The 18,963-nt window shown below is 33.8% G+C and overlaps 1 protein-coding gene across 1 annotated transcript in view; it reads right to left on the bottom strand.

The window, feature by feature from the left end:
• CPS1 (carbamoyl-phosphate synthase 1) overlaps positions 1-18,963 on the bottom strand; it is a 116,704-nt gene that overhangs the window by 60,262 nt on the left and 37,479 nt on the right. Inside the window, exons 13-20 of the mRNA XM_006908487.1 lie at positions 17,655-17,750; positions 14,111-14,300; positions 12,961-13,118; positions 11,336-11,464; positions 8,396-8,540; positions 6,834-7,044; positions 5,268-5,466; positions 1,582-1,758 (exon numbers count right to left, since the gene is read on the bottom strand). Of these exons, the coding sequence (XP_006908549.1) occupies positions 1,582-1,758; positions 5,268-5,466; positions 6,834-7,044; positions 8,396-8,540; positions 11,336-11,464; positions 12,961-13,118; positions 14,111-14,300; positions 17,655-17,750 (1,305 nt within the window). The remainder of the gene's footprint in view (positions 1-1,581; positions 1,759-5,267; positions 5,467-6,833; positions 7,045-8,395; positions 8,541-11,335; positions 11,465-12,960; positions 13,119-14,110; positions 14,301-17,654; positions 17,751-18,963) is intronic.

Below are 18,963 nucleotides of genomic sequence, written 5' to 3'. Positions count from 1 at the left end.
TAATTTATACCTCTGACCCTGCACTTCTTGCTCAGATATAGGGTACTCTGTGCAAGAAAGAATCTCCACACATTCTCAGAATCCTCATCCTTTATAAGTATGTTAGAAAAGAATGAGAGACTTGCTTGAGTTTTACAGCCTCACTGGGAGTTTGGAAATACTTCCCTTTTTCATCTGCCTCTAAATGGCAGAAGCATGATAACTAGAATTAAGGAAAAGAATCCATTTACTGTGCTTTGTCTGGAAAAAAAGTATATGTAAATAGAGATACACATACACATATAAGTGGGATAAATTGCTTTTTAAACAAAAGACTGAAGTAGGCACAATAAAGAAGGTGAAATGGCTTTCTGGAGTAACTTCTCATCACTAACTACCCCCACAGAAAAATGTTAATTCTCTATTACCTTGAAATTCAACACTGAGAAATATCTATCAAAATATACTAGCATCTCCCAAGATTTCAATGGGAAGTAAATATTTCACATTTAGAAACCATAAAGGCAAAGAGTATACATTCTACGAATGAAGAAAACGTTCCCTGCCTTTCTTCCCCTCTCTACTGGACTCTCAACAATACATGGACATAAAAGTTCCAGTGAGTTCAGAATAACTAACAGCATTTTTCTGTTGTGACAAAGACAAATTACACAAACTCCCCTTTTAAAGACAAAATTCATATTTCCATCCACTCATCCCACATGCACACGTGTGAGCGCGCGCGCGCGCACACACGCACACACACACACACACACACACACACACACACACACACACACACACACACACTGGTCAGTGGGGCTTTGTAGCAGGTTTGACAAACTAACAGGTTTGACACTGTTAGAGGATTAATGCCTAAGCTTCCTTAAATGTCAAAAAGCCATTCAGGGATTTCTGACCAGACAGATCCCAGCTGCCCAAGTCACCTTTTATAAAATCAGATAAGCTGAGACTTCAAAACTCTAAGCTTAGTAAACATAAAGGGAGATTAATATGGCATTTAATTTGCATAAAGAGAACTAGTGAGTAGAAGTGAGAAATGTGGGGCTTTTTTTGTTCTAAAAGTAAGACCAATAAAATAATTACATAGAAAAGCCAATAATCATGGAAGTTGTTTATAGTCTGTTGTTTAAAAACAGAAAAAGAAGCAATAGAGTATTCTAGAGTCTTTAGGTAACCATACGGATATTTTTTTATGCATCTTCCTTTCTAAAATACAATATTCCACACTTTCAAAACTCAAGTTATGAGAGTGATAAGAAATGACAAATATCAAATCTACTTAAAGTATTGATATTATATATACTAAAAGGAAGGAACAGTTTATGTGATCATCCCTTAAAATTGCATTGTGTCCGTAAGTCCAGGCTTAAAGTCAAATAGAACAGGGAAATTTTTCATTAATTATAAAATAAAATAATCTGATGAAATGCATAGAAGTCCTCAGTTTCATACTATTGAAGAAAATTAAAATTTTTCCAAAAATCCTTGAATCCAAATCACTTGATAATTCAGCTTTGCTTTAAAGTCCAGGCTTCCTATATTCTGGAAAAAAAAAAAGCAGCTCTTGTCACATATTACCTTGGCAATGGCATAGATGCGGGTGCTGGATGGGTCAGCCAGCTCTTTTTTGAGATCTAGGTTTGATGGCCATTGTTTGTTCATTGGGAGATGGGAAGTGAAACCATCTATAGATGGGTGGCACATCCGTAAAGCCTTCTGGAAGCTTTCCTCAAAGGTGCGACCAATAGCCATGACCTGTAATACACATTTAAGAGCTCATATTTAAAGGAAAAGTACACACACACACACACACACACACACACACACACATACACACATTTAGAACACACACACACACTATATATATATACACAAGCAAAACTAGAAAAGGAATACATCTTAGAAAAGACTTAGGAATAAAACATCTATCAAAAGAATACCACTCAAATTTAGGTGTTATTTTTCTTCCTCTCTCCTTTTCTCCATTGTTTTGATGTAATTAGTCTTCAACATTAGGTCAGTCTTTTACCACTTAGAGATTTTAGCTGTATTTGCTGAGACTGATGAGAAAATCACCTATACCTGTTCCTGACCACAGTATTAAAATAAGAAATCTATGATCAGAATGTATTGACCTTTCCTTAATAAGAGCTTGCTTTTGTGCAGATATCTTTTAGAGTAGAAAGCAAATGAAGAAAAACCAGACATACGTTCACACAAAAACAGAACTATTTCTAAACGGATATCAGTCGGTATCCAAGACAGTTTAGCTTTCTTTACGGCTAAGCATTAATATTAATAGAATCTCAAGAATAATAACAAATACTGACAGATTCAGATTTGAGCATAGGTGAAGACTAAATTTTCCATGACAAATTCAATGTGTCTTCCCACAATCTTTACAGATGATTGTACACTAATCAATTAGAAAAACCATGTGGTGATTTAGTTTGGACAAGTTACAAGTCAGAACTAAACTTAAATTGACTTTGAAGCCTACCCAGTTATTTTCATTGCATAAACACTGTCTTTGAATCTTTCTGTGGAATAATAGATTGCTATATAATTTTGGTATTCAATTTAAAATAATAACAGTCATAATGCTGCTATCAGTAAACTTCCATGATTCCTCAAATAGACCCAAATTCCCACGAATGTCAGTTAAGTAAATCTTCATGTCAATTGTGTGATAAGAGATACATATTCAAAGATCGCTAAAACCAAACAGATAACCTTTTTACACTGCTCCAAATTTAATTAGAAATAAGGGAAGATTCTCAAGAATGAGAATAAATAAAACGTTAGTCTAATTCAGATATGCAATTTGCAAGGCATAGTGGTATTTGAAGAGTTAGACAATTTGTTCATAGATTTGCTAACCTAGGCAAGGAGAGACTGCCAGAAATAAGGTATTTTATGTTACTATCAAATTAAGAAAATATTTTTGAATATTTAATAAAACTTTTATTACATATCTAAAAGTTTGCCCTAAAGTGACTAGTTCTATTAAGTGGCTCACCATAAATTTTTATTAAGTACACTGTACATAATGGTATATGGAGTAAAGTCAATTAAAGGAAGCAAACCTATCTTTATATCAGTAAAGGAATATATAACTGTGTTTGTTCAAAATTCGTGCTTTTTAATACTTTACATTATTAAAAAATTCACATTCATTAAGTGAAAATTTCACCATTTTTCAGTGGAATAACGATCATGCTTTCCCTTACCATAGTCTACTACATTCTAAGAACACTTGTATATAAATACTATATTTTAACTTTACCACAGTTTAATTCATATTATATTTGGTTCAGTTACTATTTTGAACTTACCACCTATTACAGATAATGTGTCACAATTAACATCTTATTCACTGTTGTATCTTCCCAGTACCTTGCACATAATAAGAACTCAGGAAATGTTTACTAACTTTGGTTGAACTAAACATAGGGGGTTAAAATTAACTGACAATAAAAATTCCTCAGATAATAAGCCTTAAATGAAACATTAGAAAATTATCTCATATTCTTTGGCCTACAAATTTTACTGTGAACATTATGAAAACGGACACTTCACACAAAACGTAAATTAAATAACAGTTGTTTATTAGGCAAAAACACTACCAACAAAACTTTTCATGGCATTTGAATTCTAATTCTGTTATGTACCTTGAAGCATGAAAGAAAAAATAAGATTTAAAACAACTATGAAGGAAGAAAAACTACTACTTGTCTTTTACAACTAGTAAGACATTTCATTTAAAAGGTCAAGTTGTTCCTTATCTATCATTACTTTAATATCTTCCATTAATATCTTGGAAACTAAGGAAACCAAAATAGCAATAGTTCTGCCATTCACATGTGAATGTGATTGATAAAATAAAATGCCTTTTTTTTTCTTTTCCACTGGATTGGTGATGAATTTAAGCTGTATTTCTGTGATTAGTGGCATGCATTTTTGAAATTGTTAGCCTGAGTTTAGGTTATAATCTGTGTCATGGGACAAATGAAGGCCAGTATAAAACAATATAGTTTTTTGCTTTGTAATCTAACTGGCTTATATACTTAGACATAGAACTCTAACATTGACCATACAGAGATAGAGATAAAGTAAAATAGATAGATCATGATAGATAATAGATAGATGATAGATAGATAGATAGATAGATAGATAGATAGATAGATAGATAGATATTGAGATTTGTGCATACTTCTGGTATTCAAAAATTCTACCCATAAACAACGATAGTAACATTGATGCGATACATTATTGGAAGTGCGCTATGAATCTACCTTAAAATATATTACTAAACATTTACCTGTATTAATCCTAAACCTTATAATAACCCCACAAAGTAGGTATTATCATCACCATTTTTCAGAGGGAAAATCCTGAGGCTCAGTGCTTTGCACGAATGTCACCAGCTAGTAAGTGGCAACACCAAGAGTAAACTCAACTTCATCTGGTTCCAAGGCTCGTGTTCTCTCTACTATGCCAAGCCTCCTGGATGCAAAATGAAATAAATACTTTGGTGGGGGAGGCAAGAGACTGAATCTCAGAGGTAAGAATCTGAATTCATTTCTTTCCTGCTGCACAAGCAGTACTGTTTCTTTGAAGATGGAATAATTAAAAGCTAACTTCAATTTAAAATTTAAAATAGAATACTATGCAAAATTGAAAGCTAATAAAAGCTTAGAACATTTCAGTACAATAAAAGGGGGCTTAACTGCACTCTTCTCAGTTTAGGATTTTAGAGCTCAAAGGGCCGTGAGAGATCGTCTAGTCCAGCTCCTTCCTTTTACAGGTGTGGGACGTGAGGCCCACAGAGGTTACAGCCACAATTTGCATGAATGGACCAAAGTCGAATTCTTAATCTGAATTCAATGGTCTTTTTCGTACGCCATGTTTTCTTTTACATCATTTTATTTTCTTGATTTGATTATAACATATATTACAATTCGGTTATATAAATATGAATGTGTTTTTACATATGTGTATATATTATATACCCACATATATGGCCCCTCCTTTTTAATGCTCTTAGACTGCTCGAAAGTGTGGATGCTCTTAGAATCAATCCATTAAATGGTCATGTAACAAATGCCTTATGTTAACAGTCAGATAGATGTGGAAACACTAGAGAGGAAACAAAATTGCTACATATATTCCAATCAAGAACTTAGTATCTAGACAACGGTGTTAAAAATTTGACAAAATAACTGAGAACAAGGACGAAATAAAAAAATAAACCAACAACTCACCTCTCCTACACTTTTCATAGAGCTACCAATTCGGCTAGATGTCCCATGAAAACGATCAAGGTCCCAGCGAGGAACCTTAGTAACCATGTAATCCAGGCTAGGTTCAAAGCAGGCTGACGTCTTCCCTGATACGACGTTCTTGATTTCTGGAAGTGGAATTCCTAGGGCGATCTTTGCAGCAATGAATGCCAATGGGTAGCTATAAAGGAAGAGACAAATTTATTTTTTTCTCTCAGCAATAAGTATTAAAAATAGCCCAAAACATAAATTCATCCTTCTTAGAAATTCTAGTATTATTCCACATCAGAGTATAAAGCACATCTGATTCTTTTCTGTATAAATATTTAATAGCCACTTATAAAATAATGTGTCATGATAAAGTACAGAGGCATAGATTCCAGAAGAATTCATTCTCTATGTCTGAGATGCAGTGCTACAATTCCCAACCTTCGCCCCCTCGATCCAAAATCAATAGCTTCCTTGATAAGTGAAGTGCTCACTTGTGTAAAACCTCTACTAAGATAAGAATCTGCACAATATTCTTTTGAAAAAAATATATACAGGTCTGCACCTGGGAAGACAGTGGAGTTAGCTGATACTATGGGGTACATAATAATCAGAAAATGTAGGCATCGCAAGTTCGGGTCCTTGCTCTGTCTCCAAATTATCTTTGAACTTCGGGTTCCTTACAAACTTAACACTCTGGGAACTTGACTATCCTCTTGAATGTCAATTTTGGTAATTGTATTTGAGAAAGTAATTCATGGAATGATAGAATTACGTATGAGTCCTTAAGTACAACTCCCCCACCTAATAGGTGAAGAAACTGATAGAGACAATAAGTGATGTGTCCAAAGTCACAGTCAGTAGAAGAAACAAAAGAACTCAGGTCCCTTGACTCTTGCCTCAGGCAACATGCCCTCTGCCAGTCCATGCAACATTGAGTAACTACATAAAAAAATCTTTAGAGGTAAATATTTTGTTCATTTAAATACCATATAATTTAAATGCCACGTGTGAAATTTATTAATAGAAACAAAAGGTATTAATTAATTTCCCCTCCAGGTATGCTTCCTAGCAGTTGTTAAATGGATAGCAAAATTATTTATTTGATTGCAACATTTACCAATAGAAAAACCCTACATTGTTCGTTTGGTCTTGTCGAGTTTTGCTAAAATAATGTGTATTGAACGCTTGAGTCAAGTAAACTATATTATTTGTCTATCATTTGCTACACCTGAAGAAGCCAGTTGAGGATTAAAATTAAGGACTAATCTGCACTTTTAGACAACATCTGCAAAGTATAATTAAGAAGCAGATTTTTCTCAGCCTCTTTTGACCACCCAGATCGTCATTAGTTTCTGATTAGCCAGCAAACAAAGCCAGCTAGCAATACTATTTGCCTCAATCTGGCATCAAGCTCATTAATAACCATATCCTTAGGGTCCTAAACGATTTGAAGCCAGCATACAGAAACAGGGGTGATAGTTTGTAAGGGTAGCAGCCTTCACTCTCTCTCAATTTTCCAACTCTCTCTGTGAAGAATGTGCAAACTGACAGTCTTACCCAGTAGCCTTTGAGGCCAGGGCAGAGCTTCGAGACAGTCTGGCATTCACTTCAATGATGCAGTATTCCAACGAGGTAGGATGAAGGGCAAATTGAATGTTGCATTCACCCACAATGCCCAAGTGGCGAACGACATTGATTGAAGTACGTCTCAACATCTGAAACTCCGTATTGGAGAGCGTCTGGGCAGGGGCCACAACAACTGAATCACCTGTACATCCAAGCAGCTCTTGTTATTTGATAGCATATCTAAATAACCAACTTTAGTGACTTAACCTATTTGTGTGATCCAAGACAGAACAGTCTTAGGGTTTGTTGAGAAAAGAATTACTTTAAGGTAATACATAAAAGGAATATCAGGTATTATTTCATCTGATTCTTCTTTTACCTGTATTATTCTATCACATCATTTACAGAAATTCCTCTAACGATTTCCAAGTTCATCTAGCTGTGAAGGCTTCAGTCATTTACTTACTGAAGTGACATTAACTTCTTTAATTGTCCTTCTCTTCATCTCGAATTATCTCTTTCTCTCAAGTTCTTCCTTCTAGAAAATATCATCTCCTCTTTACCCAAACTTACCCAAACTTTCCCTAACATTGCCAGAAAGCCATAAGAACCATCTTGCATTCTTAACATGACAAATTCTTCCTATCATTCATTGCCATATAATTCTTTTCAATATGGCTGACATCAACTTTGTATTGAAACTGTCCTCTTGAACATCCAAAAGCCATATTAAAACCTCATTCTTGACCTTTCAAAGCATTTAATGCATCCACAACTAAAGCTCTTTTATGAAATATTTTCTTGCATGGGCTTACTTAGTACTCTACTCCCTTGGTTGTCTTCCTATCACTCCCTTCTTTTTCTTCAACACCAAATCTTCCTTTTTCCTGCCCTGTAAATCTAAATGTTTCCCAAAGTTCAGCCCTTAACTCTATTCTCTTTCTTTCTACGTCTATGTCCTTGAATACTTAACTATATGCTTCCAGCTTCAATTATTTCTTTTATACCAATGACTTAAAGTGACTTTGTATCCACTTCTTTATTTCTATCCCCTTTTCTTGAATTCCGGTTCCACGTTCTTTACCCTCTTTTGGACAGTTCCACCTATACCTCAAATTTAGCATTTCTAAGTCCTAAGTCACCATCTTTGCATTGTAGTCTAACTAGTTTCCTTTCCTAAGAAATCTATTTCTATAACTCGTGGCTATTTTCCCATTCGCTTGGTGATTAACACCCCAGTCTACTTTAAGCCTTCTTAACCTCACTCCTTACTTCTCAACACCAAGTCCTATAGATTTTACCTTCACTATATTGCTTATATTTCTCAAATGAAATCAGGATAATAACATCTGCCTTGCTTCATAAGGTTTTTATGAAGATCAAATTACATGGGAGAGTATATTCAATACTATAAAAGACTACATGTATGTAAAAGTTTATCACTGACAGCTAAGAATGGTAATTTAAAGAAAAGAATTTAATAAAGGCTGCTATGGGCCATCAGAGACATAAGCCAATGGCATTACTATAATTCTTGAAAATTCTTTGCCTACCTGTATGAACACCCATGGCATCAACATTTTCCATGTTACAGACAGTGACACAATTGTCATCAGCATCTCGGACCACTTCATATTCTATTTCTTTCCAACCCGTTACTGACCTTTCCACCAGAATCTGGTTGGTCATAGCAAAGGCCTGAAAATCAGTGACAAAAGATATCAAAGAGTAAGAAAAGGCACTGGTTTAAATGTGGATGTTTGGCAGAATGCCCTGACCTAACTCCTGGTCAGCACCAAAGCCTCAAGTCTAGTCTCCATCCTCCTCTACTCTCCAGAAGGCACAATGTGTCAGAAAATCAGTGAGGCACTAGGAATAGCATCCTGCAGTGAATATGCTTGATTTACATTATTGAGGCTTGCCATTCAAAGTGCTGATATGACATTAAATCAAACTAATTTAGGAAAAAGAGAAAATAATTGAGCAATCAGGCAGAGGGAAATGAAATTATTTCAGCAGCTAGGCTTCTGTGAAACCAGAAAATGTGATAAGTGAATAAATATAGAAAAATAAGTCTAAAGACTCTGGCTTTCTCTAAAATAGCTGAGGGTGCTTCGTACAGTGACATTCACAGTAAAAGTCAGTTGATGTTGATGAGGAGAAGAAAGGAGATGATGATGGTTGTAAACAGTTAGCCAAGATAGCATACGAAACTTGGGAATTAGAAGAATCATATGCGACTATTATTATGGTCAATCACTGCCTAAGTGCTTAAGTACTCTGAGTCATATATCATGTGTGCCTGATTAAACAGATATGAATTAGTATAATTATCATTTCATATTTACTGAGTACTCACCAGTAGGTAGAACTGAACTCAAAATATGAAAGAGGCAGTCTCTGACCTTAGGACATCTGGTGGCTGAAAACCCAATACAGAAATGTCCCTTGTCTCTTAATGTAGTTGATTTGTGATGGCAGTAAAAAGAAGAGAAAGCAACTGGGGAAAGTAATTTAATTTTTTTCAAATTATTGCAAGCAGTAAAATGAAATAACTCAATGTAAGTTTTTGTGTCTCAACACTATTTTTTTTAACCTCAGTCAATACCACAGGCTGCAACATGTACAATTGAAATGTCGCCTATTAGTCCCCACAGCTGCCCATGATGAAGTTTTTAAAGTGGTTAGGAACTCTGTTAACAACTTAATAATGACTAATTTGTCATTGGAATTGCCTGCTAAAAGAAGAAATCCGGGAAACAAAGGTTACGAATTTGGGAAAGCTTTTGGCATTCTAATGGAGTAGACTGTATATTTGGGCATAGGAACAATTGAGATGAGCCTTGCCTGTTGCCTCAGCTTCTTTTACCTCTTTCAAATCTCAGATTTTGTATAAAAGAATGATTTAGGGATGCAGATGAGTTAACGCAGTTTTAAATGGTGCTCAATATATCTCAAGAGAATATGGGTCATTTAGGATATAATCATATGGGTAATTATTCTCAAGGAAAGGTAGGTTTTTCAACAACAAAGAATTTCAGTGATCTATTGATTATTTTAGAGGAATATAAATAATTAAAAACTATTTCATTCCCAATTGTCTTCACTGTAAATTTTTTAGACAATCCAGTATTCAGATGGGTTTTTATATTATAAATATATATAAATTTTAATAGAGAATAAGTACACATTGTCACTATTGAAAGCAATAATAATATTAATGTTAATATTCAAAACATTGGAACATCTAATATGCTAGAGTGAAAAAATTTTTTATACTGCTATAAACATGTTTTTTCTTTAAATACACGATTCAAAAGTCCATAATGGAAACAAGAAACATCTATATTAGATACGTTTCACTTTTTTTGGTTTGTTTTAGCGACTTTAAAAAAATTAAATCCAAGTTGTTTACATGTAAGTTTGTCATTGCAGTTATTTAAATATACTTAATTTTATTTATTTGTTTTCAACAACCTCCATCAATTGAAGGCCCCTCCGCCAAAAAAAAGGTCCTTTTTGTTTTACTCCAAAAAGTAAGTAATGATAAAGCTACATGCTGTACTCGGGCTATTTACTCAGCACTCCCCAAAATAACCCTCACAATATTCTGTCAGATTCACTTCCCTGACTGCCATGTAACCTACATGGGCCTCTTGCCTGTACATACCGTCATTCATTCAACAAGCACTTACAGATCCCCCAGGACTGATTGCCAGGATCTGTTCTAGTCTGTGGAAATAAAGTATGGGCAAAGCCCTCTGCTTTCATGAAGCACGTTTTCTGAGTTAATCTCTAATTTATTTTTTGGATCATACTATAACTTTCTCCTTTTAATTTTTTCCTTTAATACTTAAGAAAAGAAGTATTCATTAATATGATAAAGTTGTTCTGATAGGAAATAAATTATAAACACTCGAATCTCATTTTTGCCTATATGTGTATGACAAGTGGCAAAGAGCTTACCCATTTATGTTACTAAGAGGTTTATACATTTTAAATACCTGAATTTGAGGTAAAGTTAAAATACTCAATGTGTTTTGTTTCACTTACTGGATGTCATTTTATATCATATTATTTCAAAAAAAAATAAAGAAAAAATGGGACATTATATTCGTCTTTTTTTTTAACCACTAAAATGTATTTTAGCATTATGGGTGCTTTAGAGCAGATTTTGAAGCACGGGAAGATGGAATTGGATTGACTTCATAGCATTGAAATCAGTAGACAGTACAACAAAGATGGACCTGTAGGTAGAATCACCATCAGTTTACCTAGGACTATCTGCATTAATGCTGTATTCCAGTATAGATAATTGCACTATATTTCCCTTTCAAAGGTGTCATCTTTTGGACAACACTTTTAAAGAACACGACAATGATTTAATAAGTAGAGAAAAGGTTGTTTCTTGTCTATATAACTTTTTCTAGTTGAAAGGGTATGTCAAGTCAGTTGTCTTAGTTGGTAAGAATTTGGTCTATGAACATACATACTTTTGTGCTGAGGTCCATTAAGGTCTCCTTATTAGGACAGATGCCTGAGCCTAACCCACCCAAGGCATAGGCAGAACGGATCATCACTGGGTAGCCAATGGTGTCTGCTGCCTTCAGTGCATCCTCAATCTGTCAAAAAGAACAAGGACTCAAAATTTAAAAGCCAACCACACTAGCTGTAAAGATCATACCAAGAGAATCTGGTAATTCAGATAAATCAGTTTATTTGAGGAGAATGACTACGGAAATGTTCTATTATTGTCCCATCTCCTTCTTAAAAACAAGTGGTGTTTTACAAATTTTTAGTAAAATTCTAGGACTTTTTAAAATATTTAATGAAGGCTCTTTTTTATCCCTTTGTGGTAAGTTTTGTTTTAGCATTAAAAAAAAAAACAATAGCCAAAGCTGAAATAATCATCATTAATTTGAGAATGGGTGGCATACTGAATTTTCTAATTCATTTTAAAAGTCTTCATGCATCTCGTAAGGAAACAAGATTTTCTACTGCTGAAACTAAGTATTATTGCAACAAGCCACTAGGAATATTACATAAAGAGATTATTCATTTTTCAAGTTCGGTCAAAAAATAGTCCCAGAAGCTTGGATTTTTTTTTTTTTTTAACTTACAGAATACAACATATGGTGGTTATATTTTTCTGTCATGGAATAATATTACACTACCAATGGGAATGTAATTACACCTTTCCCATATGCCTGTTTCTCATCCGGAAGAAGCGAGGACATAATTAAATCTGGCAATGAAAGAATAAATAAATGGCAGGAGCTTTCCAATGTTCAGCAGCACTATCCTGGGATTTTTCCTGATTGACAGCTTTGTAACATGGTATGTTCTTGACAGCATTCTTTTCTGAAACATACATAGTTCATTTTCAGTAGCCCCAGCAATACTTGCCTTATTCCTAAGGATTTGCCTATTCTTCAAAGGGGAAGTTGCATCAAAAACTGCCTCCAGAACCCCCAACTCTACTGACTATATGCCTGAAATTGAGAATAAAGTCGGGAGCAAAAACAGATGTACAGAAAGCTGACTTCTTCCTGGTGCCTATAAAGAGGCACAGGATATGATGGAAAATGACTAATGGAAATGCAAAATAATCTATCTTCTTCCAACAACTAAGCCACAGGTTTCTCAGTTACAAATCTTACTTATTAGATCCAATGGCTTTTTTCTAGAAAATTTCATTTAGAAATGTTTATTCCATTCTAATAAGAAAATTTAAATCCAGTCATTTCCCATTTGCAGGTCATTCACACATACAAGATGTGTGATTGATCATGGGAAGAAGGTAAAAATTACTTTGGCATTTCAAGTTGATATGGTTCTTAGTTTTAACTCAGGAGATTTGAAATTCAGTGGCATTGATAAACCACTTCTCTGGGTTTATGCTTATTTCTTTTATAAATATTAATACCTACCTCTAACATTTCAGTATTGATTGTTGCAATTAATACATAACATCTGAGATACTAACACATTTCTGGAAGAACATACATATATACAAGTATATGTATAATTTTAAATATCATTTTAGGCATTACAAACCACTCTCCCTATAATGCAAGACAAATGATGGCCTTCTTTCTCCAAAACGAAAGTTTCTTACCGATTCCACTGCAAAACTCGGAGCAATCTTTTCATTAATCTCATTTAGTTTGTCCGAGAAGAGCTGCCTGTCTTCTGTAGCCATGATAGATTCAACTGAGGTCCCCAGGACTTTTACGCCATACTCCTTGAGTACACCTCTCTTGAATAGTTCCACTCCTATAAAAGAACCAAATATAATCAGTTTTTAAAATCTCAAACTCTTATGTCTTCTTTAATATGAATTTTTAAAATTTTTAAATTAACTCCGAGAAGCCACCACAGTGCACAACAGAACTGCACTTAGGACAAAAAAAAAAAAAAAATTGAAATAAAATTTCTGAAGATATTCTAATTAAATATTTTGCCAAACTTACTGTTATTTATGTCACCACTTTCTCCAAGTGATTTTCATTATCTTCATTAATAAAAATCATAAGATTAGAGTGAGCCTTAAGATTTGAGTTTATTTCCTTACCTTCTAATGTCCATTCCTATAATGAGATTCTTTTATTTAAGTAATCCCAGTGATATGGGTATCTATCTGGGTTAAAAATCATCAAAATTATTTGTATTTTTACTAACTTGCCATCTAACTTTAGCTAAATCTTATATTTGTCATGCAAATTATATCACCAACTCCTTACCCCAACTAGCTAATAATATTCTCATTCACGATTTAGTTCCAAAAGTTCGAAGCATTTTAAAGAGGATGGAGAATTAGACTCAGCAGATGCATGAAGGATGTCAGAGACTGATCTATGTTATCATGAAAATAATCGTGAAAGTCAAATGCTACAGGGCTGAGAAATAAGAGCACAGAACACTTAATCAATATTAATTCTCATTTTTCATGCATAATAGTTCTCAGGGCTTCACCGCTAACAGAGAAAAGCGATATCCTGGGATGGAGGAGGGAGATCCAAGAAACCTACTTGGCCACCCCAGTGCATTAAAGCAAAAGGTTTCTTTATGTCCCTCAGCTGTTCTGTGAAATAAACCAGTAATATTCATCATATGACATTTTCAGGAGGCTGTTTGCTAAATGCTTCCTCACATATTAGAGAAAAGCTTTTAAAAACATACATGGCACAATTGTTAAGTGGATTTGAACAAAAAATATACATAAGTGCATGGGCCAAAATTCTGCAATTAAACTTAAAAGAACTCACCACAGTTCAGAGCTGTCTGGCCACCCATGCCTAGAATTAATCCATCTGGCCGTTCCGCCTTGATGACCTCTGTGACAAACTGAGGGGTGATGGGCAGAAAGTAAACAGTATCTGCTTGCTTTAAGCCCACTTCATTGGTCTGTACTGATGCAATGTTTGGGTTCATCAGGATCGTTTTGACATTTTCTTCCTGAAAGAAACAAAAGAATCCAGAATTTGAATATATGGTCTAAAGAAGATAGTTACCATATTCCAATGAAGAGCATTTTCGGGTAATAAATCTTTTAGGTTATTCCATGGGCTGCAGAGATTAGTAATAGGACTAGTGAATGGAAGTTAAAAGGAAACCAAACATTTGGTGAAAGGAAGGAAGAAACTGCTTGAAAATAAAATTATCCAAAAAGACCTGCCTGTCTCATGAGGATCATCCTGAATTCCTTGCCACAGGAGGTATCAAGCAAACCTGGAGATGATTTTTATAGAATTTGACTAGATATCCACAAATATAGCAGGTCCTCAAATAACAGCATTTTGTTTCAAGTCATATTGTTATAGCATTAAAGGGAAAAAGAAATTGATTCCTGGCTGGGACCACCAACTGTGTGGAGTTTTCACGTTCTTCCCATGTCTGCATGAGTTTTCTCTGGGCACTCCATATTCCTCCCACAATTCTAAGATGTGCACGTGATACGAACTGGCGTGTCTAAATTGTACTAGTGTGAGTGACAGTGGGTTTGGGGGAGAGAGGCCCTCTAAAGCAACGGCATCCTGTCCAGGATTGAGTCCTGACTTGTGACCTGAGCTGCTGGGAGAAGCCCTGGCCACCCATGACCCTGGGTAGAATAAGAGGATGGGAAAATAACTATAATTATCTTAATTGTTTTTATTAATCTTTCTTAAATGTTGGTATAGCTCACATTAATGTTTAATATTAAAAGTGTTCAGGGTTCTTATTTATAAATTTGGTGATGTTTTTGTGATCAGAAAAATGCCATAGTAACTTAACTCTTGTTTATGTCAATTAGCCTACGGTAAAATTGGTTTCATTATACATTGTTTTGCTTACAGCTGCATTTCCAAGAACTTAGTAACTACGTTAAGTGAGGACTTACTGTACTACTGAACTTTACAGCTCAATCAACCTTAAAAGAACACAATATTCCAAAAAAATTTTTAATGAGTAAAATATAAAATGGAACTAGAGGTAACATTAAAATTGCTAATGTTTGTCGGAAAACAAATTCGATACACATTTAAAATGCAGGATAATGTGTTCTCTTCTTGCTGGAAGCACTGAGGCCTTCTGTTGGTTTTCATTTTTTTTTCTTTTTAAGATTTTCATGACTGCAATAGTGCTTTAACAAAGAGCATTATACAACTGTTTATACATATCGTATAAAAAGAAAATGACCATATGGCAAAATAAAATAAAAATTTATGTGTGTATATGTGTGTATGAAGGTACTCATAGCCCTATCTCATTCCTGACATCTGGAGAGACCACCAAAATAATTCTTCAAGTAGGCTACTTAGGATAATAGCTTTATAAACCAGGATGGGGGTAACACTCAGCAAAATAACAATTATAAAATATGGCCAGATGGTTCTAATTATTTTACCTATTAGCATGTAAATTTTAAACCCTTCTAAAAAATCAAAAAAATATTCAGATGAAAGTATAAAAATCATCCTTGAAAGCCCTACATATCCTTGGGAGAAGATCTAAATAAAAAATTAAATGATCTCATACTACTTTACATTCAAATAGAGCCTTAAAACTTGTAATGTACTCTTTTTATTAATTTATTTTATTTTTATACCATGACTACAAGAGAAATTTCTATCTTACAGATAAAAAAATTGAGATTCAATAGTTAAATGACTTGTCAAAGATCATATAACTGACAAGAGCAAAAATTAAGATTCTAATTCATGTCTTATGATTCAAATCCTATTCCCTTTTCTCAATATGAGTCATCTCTCAAGACTTTAAGGAATTGTTTTTAAAAGAGTGTTACATGTATTAGCAAAATATTTAATAGGTACATACAGATAAGCAAATGCATTTAAAATATGAGTTGGAATTTAAAGAATTGAGTGCAAACTAAGAATATATCACAAACAGAAGTTACAGGTCTTTCTACTATAGAAATCATCCCTATAACCCTCCTCATTTATTACAATATTATATCTAATAATTCCTTTTCTTTGTTTAAAACATATAACTTCACCTAATAAATGTTTAAGTACATAAAAAAAACAAGCTACAAAAATATTAATTCTTTATAAAACTACCAAATAGGATGAAAAAAATTGTATGCTAATGAAATGTGTTCTAAACCCACAGCACGCTTAGATTATATCCTAACCAATCTAAACCACTGGACATCAACTAACTATCTATCTAAAGATAAATTAAATCAAAATACAATAAAATGTTATTTGAAAACATACAGAAAATACATGCATGCATGTGTGTGAACACCCATGTGAATATGGAGCAGAGTATTAAAAAATAAAAACAAATGGGAAGAAGAGTAAGGTAATTGGGAGCTGTGTTCTACATCTTTTCAGTGGGTATCTGTCAGGTGAGCATCTTTGTACATAGAATACTGAATAAAACAAAAAGTTTAAAAAAAAATGGCCAACTGTGTCCCGTGTTTCTTGTTCTAGTCTCCTGCAGCCTTCCCTATGTTTCTCTCTCCTAGCCAGGCCTCAGGCGAATGGCTTTCCACTGCAAAGCCTGAGGCAAGGTCACAGAGAGTTCATATTGCCTCTGGATCACCTGATTAAGACCAAAATGGGGACTATCCAGGGACATCAGGATACCAAAGAGAAGCCAAGCTAGCTTTTTTTTTTTTTTAATAGAAATACCTTGCATATACAATGGAATTTTTTCTAAAGATTTATTTTACTATGATAAATGTTGAGCTCTAAAGAGAATTTGAAGAATAGGGAGAAATAAGGAGAATGTTCTTCCCAATTTAGGTATAAAATCTTTTCCACTTCAAAATCCACCCTAGTAGTTCATCCAATCCAAGTCACAGTTGGGTCCCCTAGTGACAGCATGTAATAAAGCTTGAATAGAAGGCATTGTTGCCTTTGCTTCACCAACTAGGTCTTCCCATTTCAACCATAAAGATGCCTGAAGCATCCTGTAGAAGATTTGAAGTACTTTAGAGCACCAAGGACACCCAAATTTCCTCTTTCACTCAAAAGACAATTATATTTTAAAAGCTCACTACCTCGAAAAGGATGAGCAACATCTATAATTGTGTCTTTATATGTTTTCAATATAAATAGGTGATAATGTAGATAATTTTGAAGACTAATCTAACCTTAATTTCCAGGTATGCACGTTTGAGAAAGTTAAAAATCTTGTCTGTAATCAAACTCCCTTTAATATAAGATGTGTAAGAAATAGTTAAGGAAATTAATTATAATAACTTTGAAAAGAAGTAGTATCATAAATCTAAATTATACAATACTAATTAGACTCATTAAAGGGAGTATATTAATTCTAGCAAAGATCATATTCTCTCACCTTCATGGCTTTTACAGCTTGAGATCCCGAGTAATCAAATTCACCTGCTTGACCAATGGACAGACCTCCTGATCCTAGGATAAGGACTTTGGAAACCTGTAAGCAAATGGCACAGCTGTTATCATTAAGATGGGAAAATAAGGCATATTCAAGAGTAGAAAAGACAAACTATATTATCTAGGTTATGTGGTCACTTAAAGTACGTTTTGAAAATATATAATGTATGAGAAAAAAGACTCACAATTTAAACATTTCTAATTTCAAAGCAATTTCCAAAGATCAAGAAATTTTTTTCATGGAAGTAAAAAAGTTTCAGAAGAGGTTTACATTTTATTTAAATACATATAAATATCCAAAAATAACTACATAAATGTATGTGTGTAAATACATATATCTATATGTGTATATACAATTTTTAGACAGAAATTTCCAAAAATTAATTTACTAAGTGTATTACATTCAATATTCTATGTGTTTTTTTTCTGGGCAAAGGATGGGCATAAAAAACAAACAAGCCTCTGGGCCTTCTTTAACTGATCAAAAGAAAAGAAACATAGGCAAAGGGACATGGGTACACCTTCAGGTTTACATTTTGCCTTTCCTTTACTTAGCTCAGTGCCAGAAATATTTACAGATAATATAATTTAAAAAATGGTCATACTCATGGCAATAAACTATATGTGGCAACATACTCATACAAACTGTATATATGATTTCAAGCAAATAATAATAATTTTTATTTTTGAGCCGTAACTGCCAATTCATTCAGAGGAGAAAGATATTCCTGGTGCAGGATACAAGGACTTGGAAAACTTGGTTTGCTTCAATAAATATGTATTGGGTGCCTACTATATGAGAATCACTGTAGAATCCCAAATTATGCCTTTTCCTTCACCATAAAAAATAAAAAACATCTGAAGACCGTAAGTTGATATTCTGAAAAAACCCCTATTCAGTACACAGCTTCTTTCATTACCAAGAACCCACAGTTAGAATCCACATTGATCATCTGGATTATCTCCAATCTCTTCATCTCAGGAGAAGAGGCTGTCATGGAAATTCTCAAACCATCTAATTCAACTTATTGCATGTAAACATATAAATCAATTCTTTTTGTTCGTAAAGTATATACATATGTTTAAAAATACACATACATCCTTCCAAATTTTACATAATAGTGATATAGGTATGTGTGTGGTTTAGCTATAAAATAAGTGGGTAGAAACCTATATTAAAACACACATTCATTCAAACATAGAAGAATTCAAGTTATATTAATCATTATCCATTTGCTCTTTAGAGGCAAATA

The sequence above is a fragment of the Pteropus alecto genome, unplaced genomic scaffold (genome assembly GCF_000325575.1).
Source record: "Pteropus alecto unplaced genomic scaffold, ASM32557v1 scaffold182, whole genome shotgun sequence".
Taxonomy (NCBI): Eukaryota; Metazoa; Chordata; class Mammalia; order Chiroptera; family Pteropodidae; genus Pteropus; species Pteropus alecto.
The sequence above is the reverse complement of the archived record's forward strand: the minus strand, read 5'-3'. Positions and strand labels throughout refer to the sequence as shown.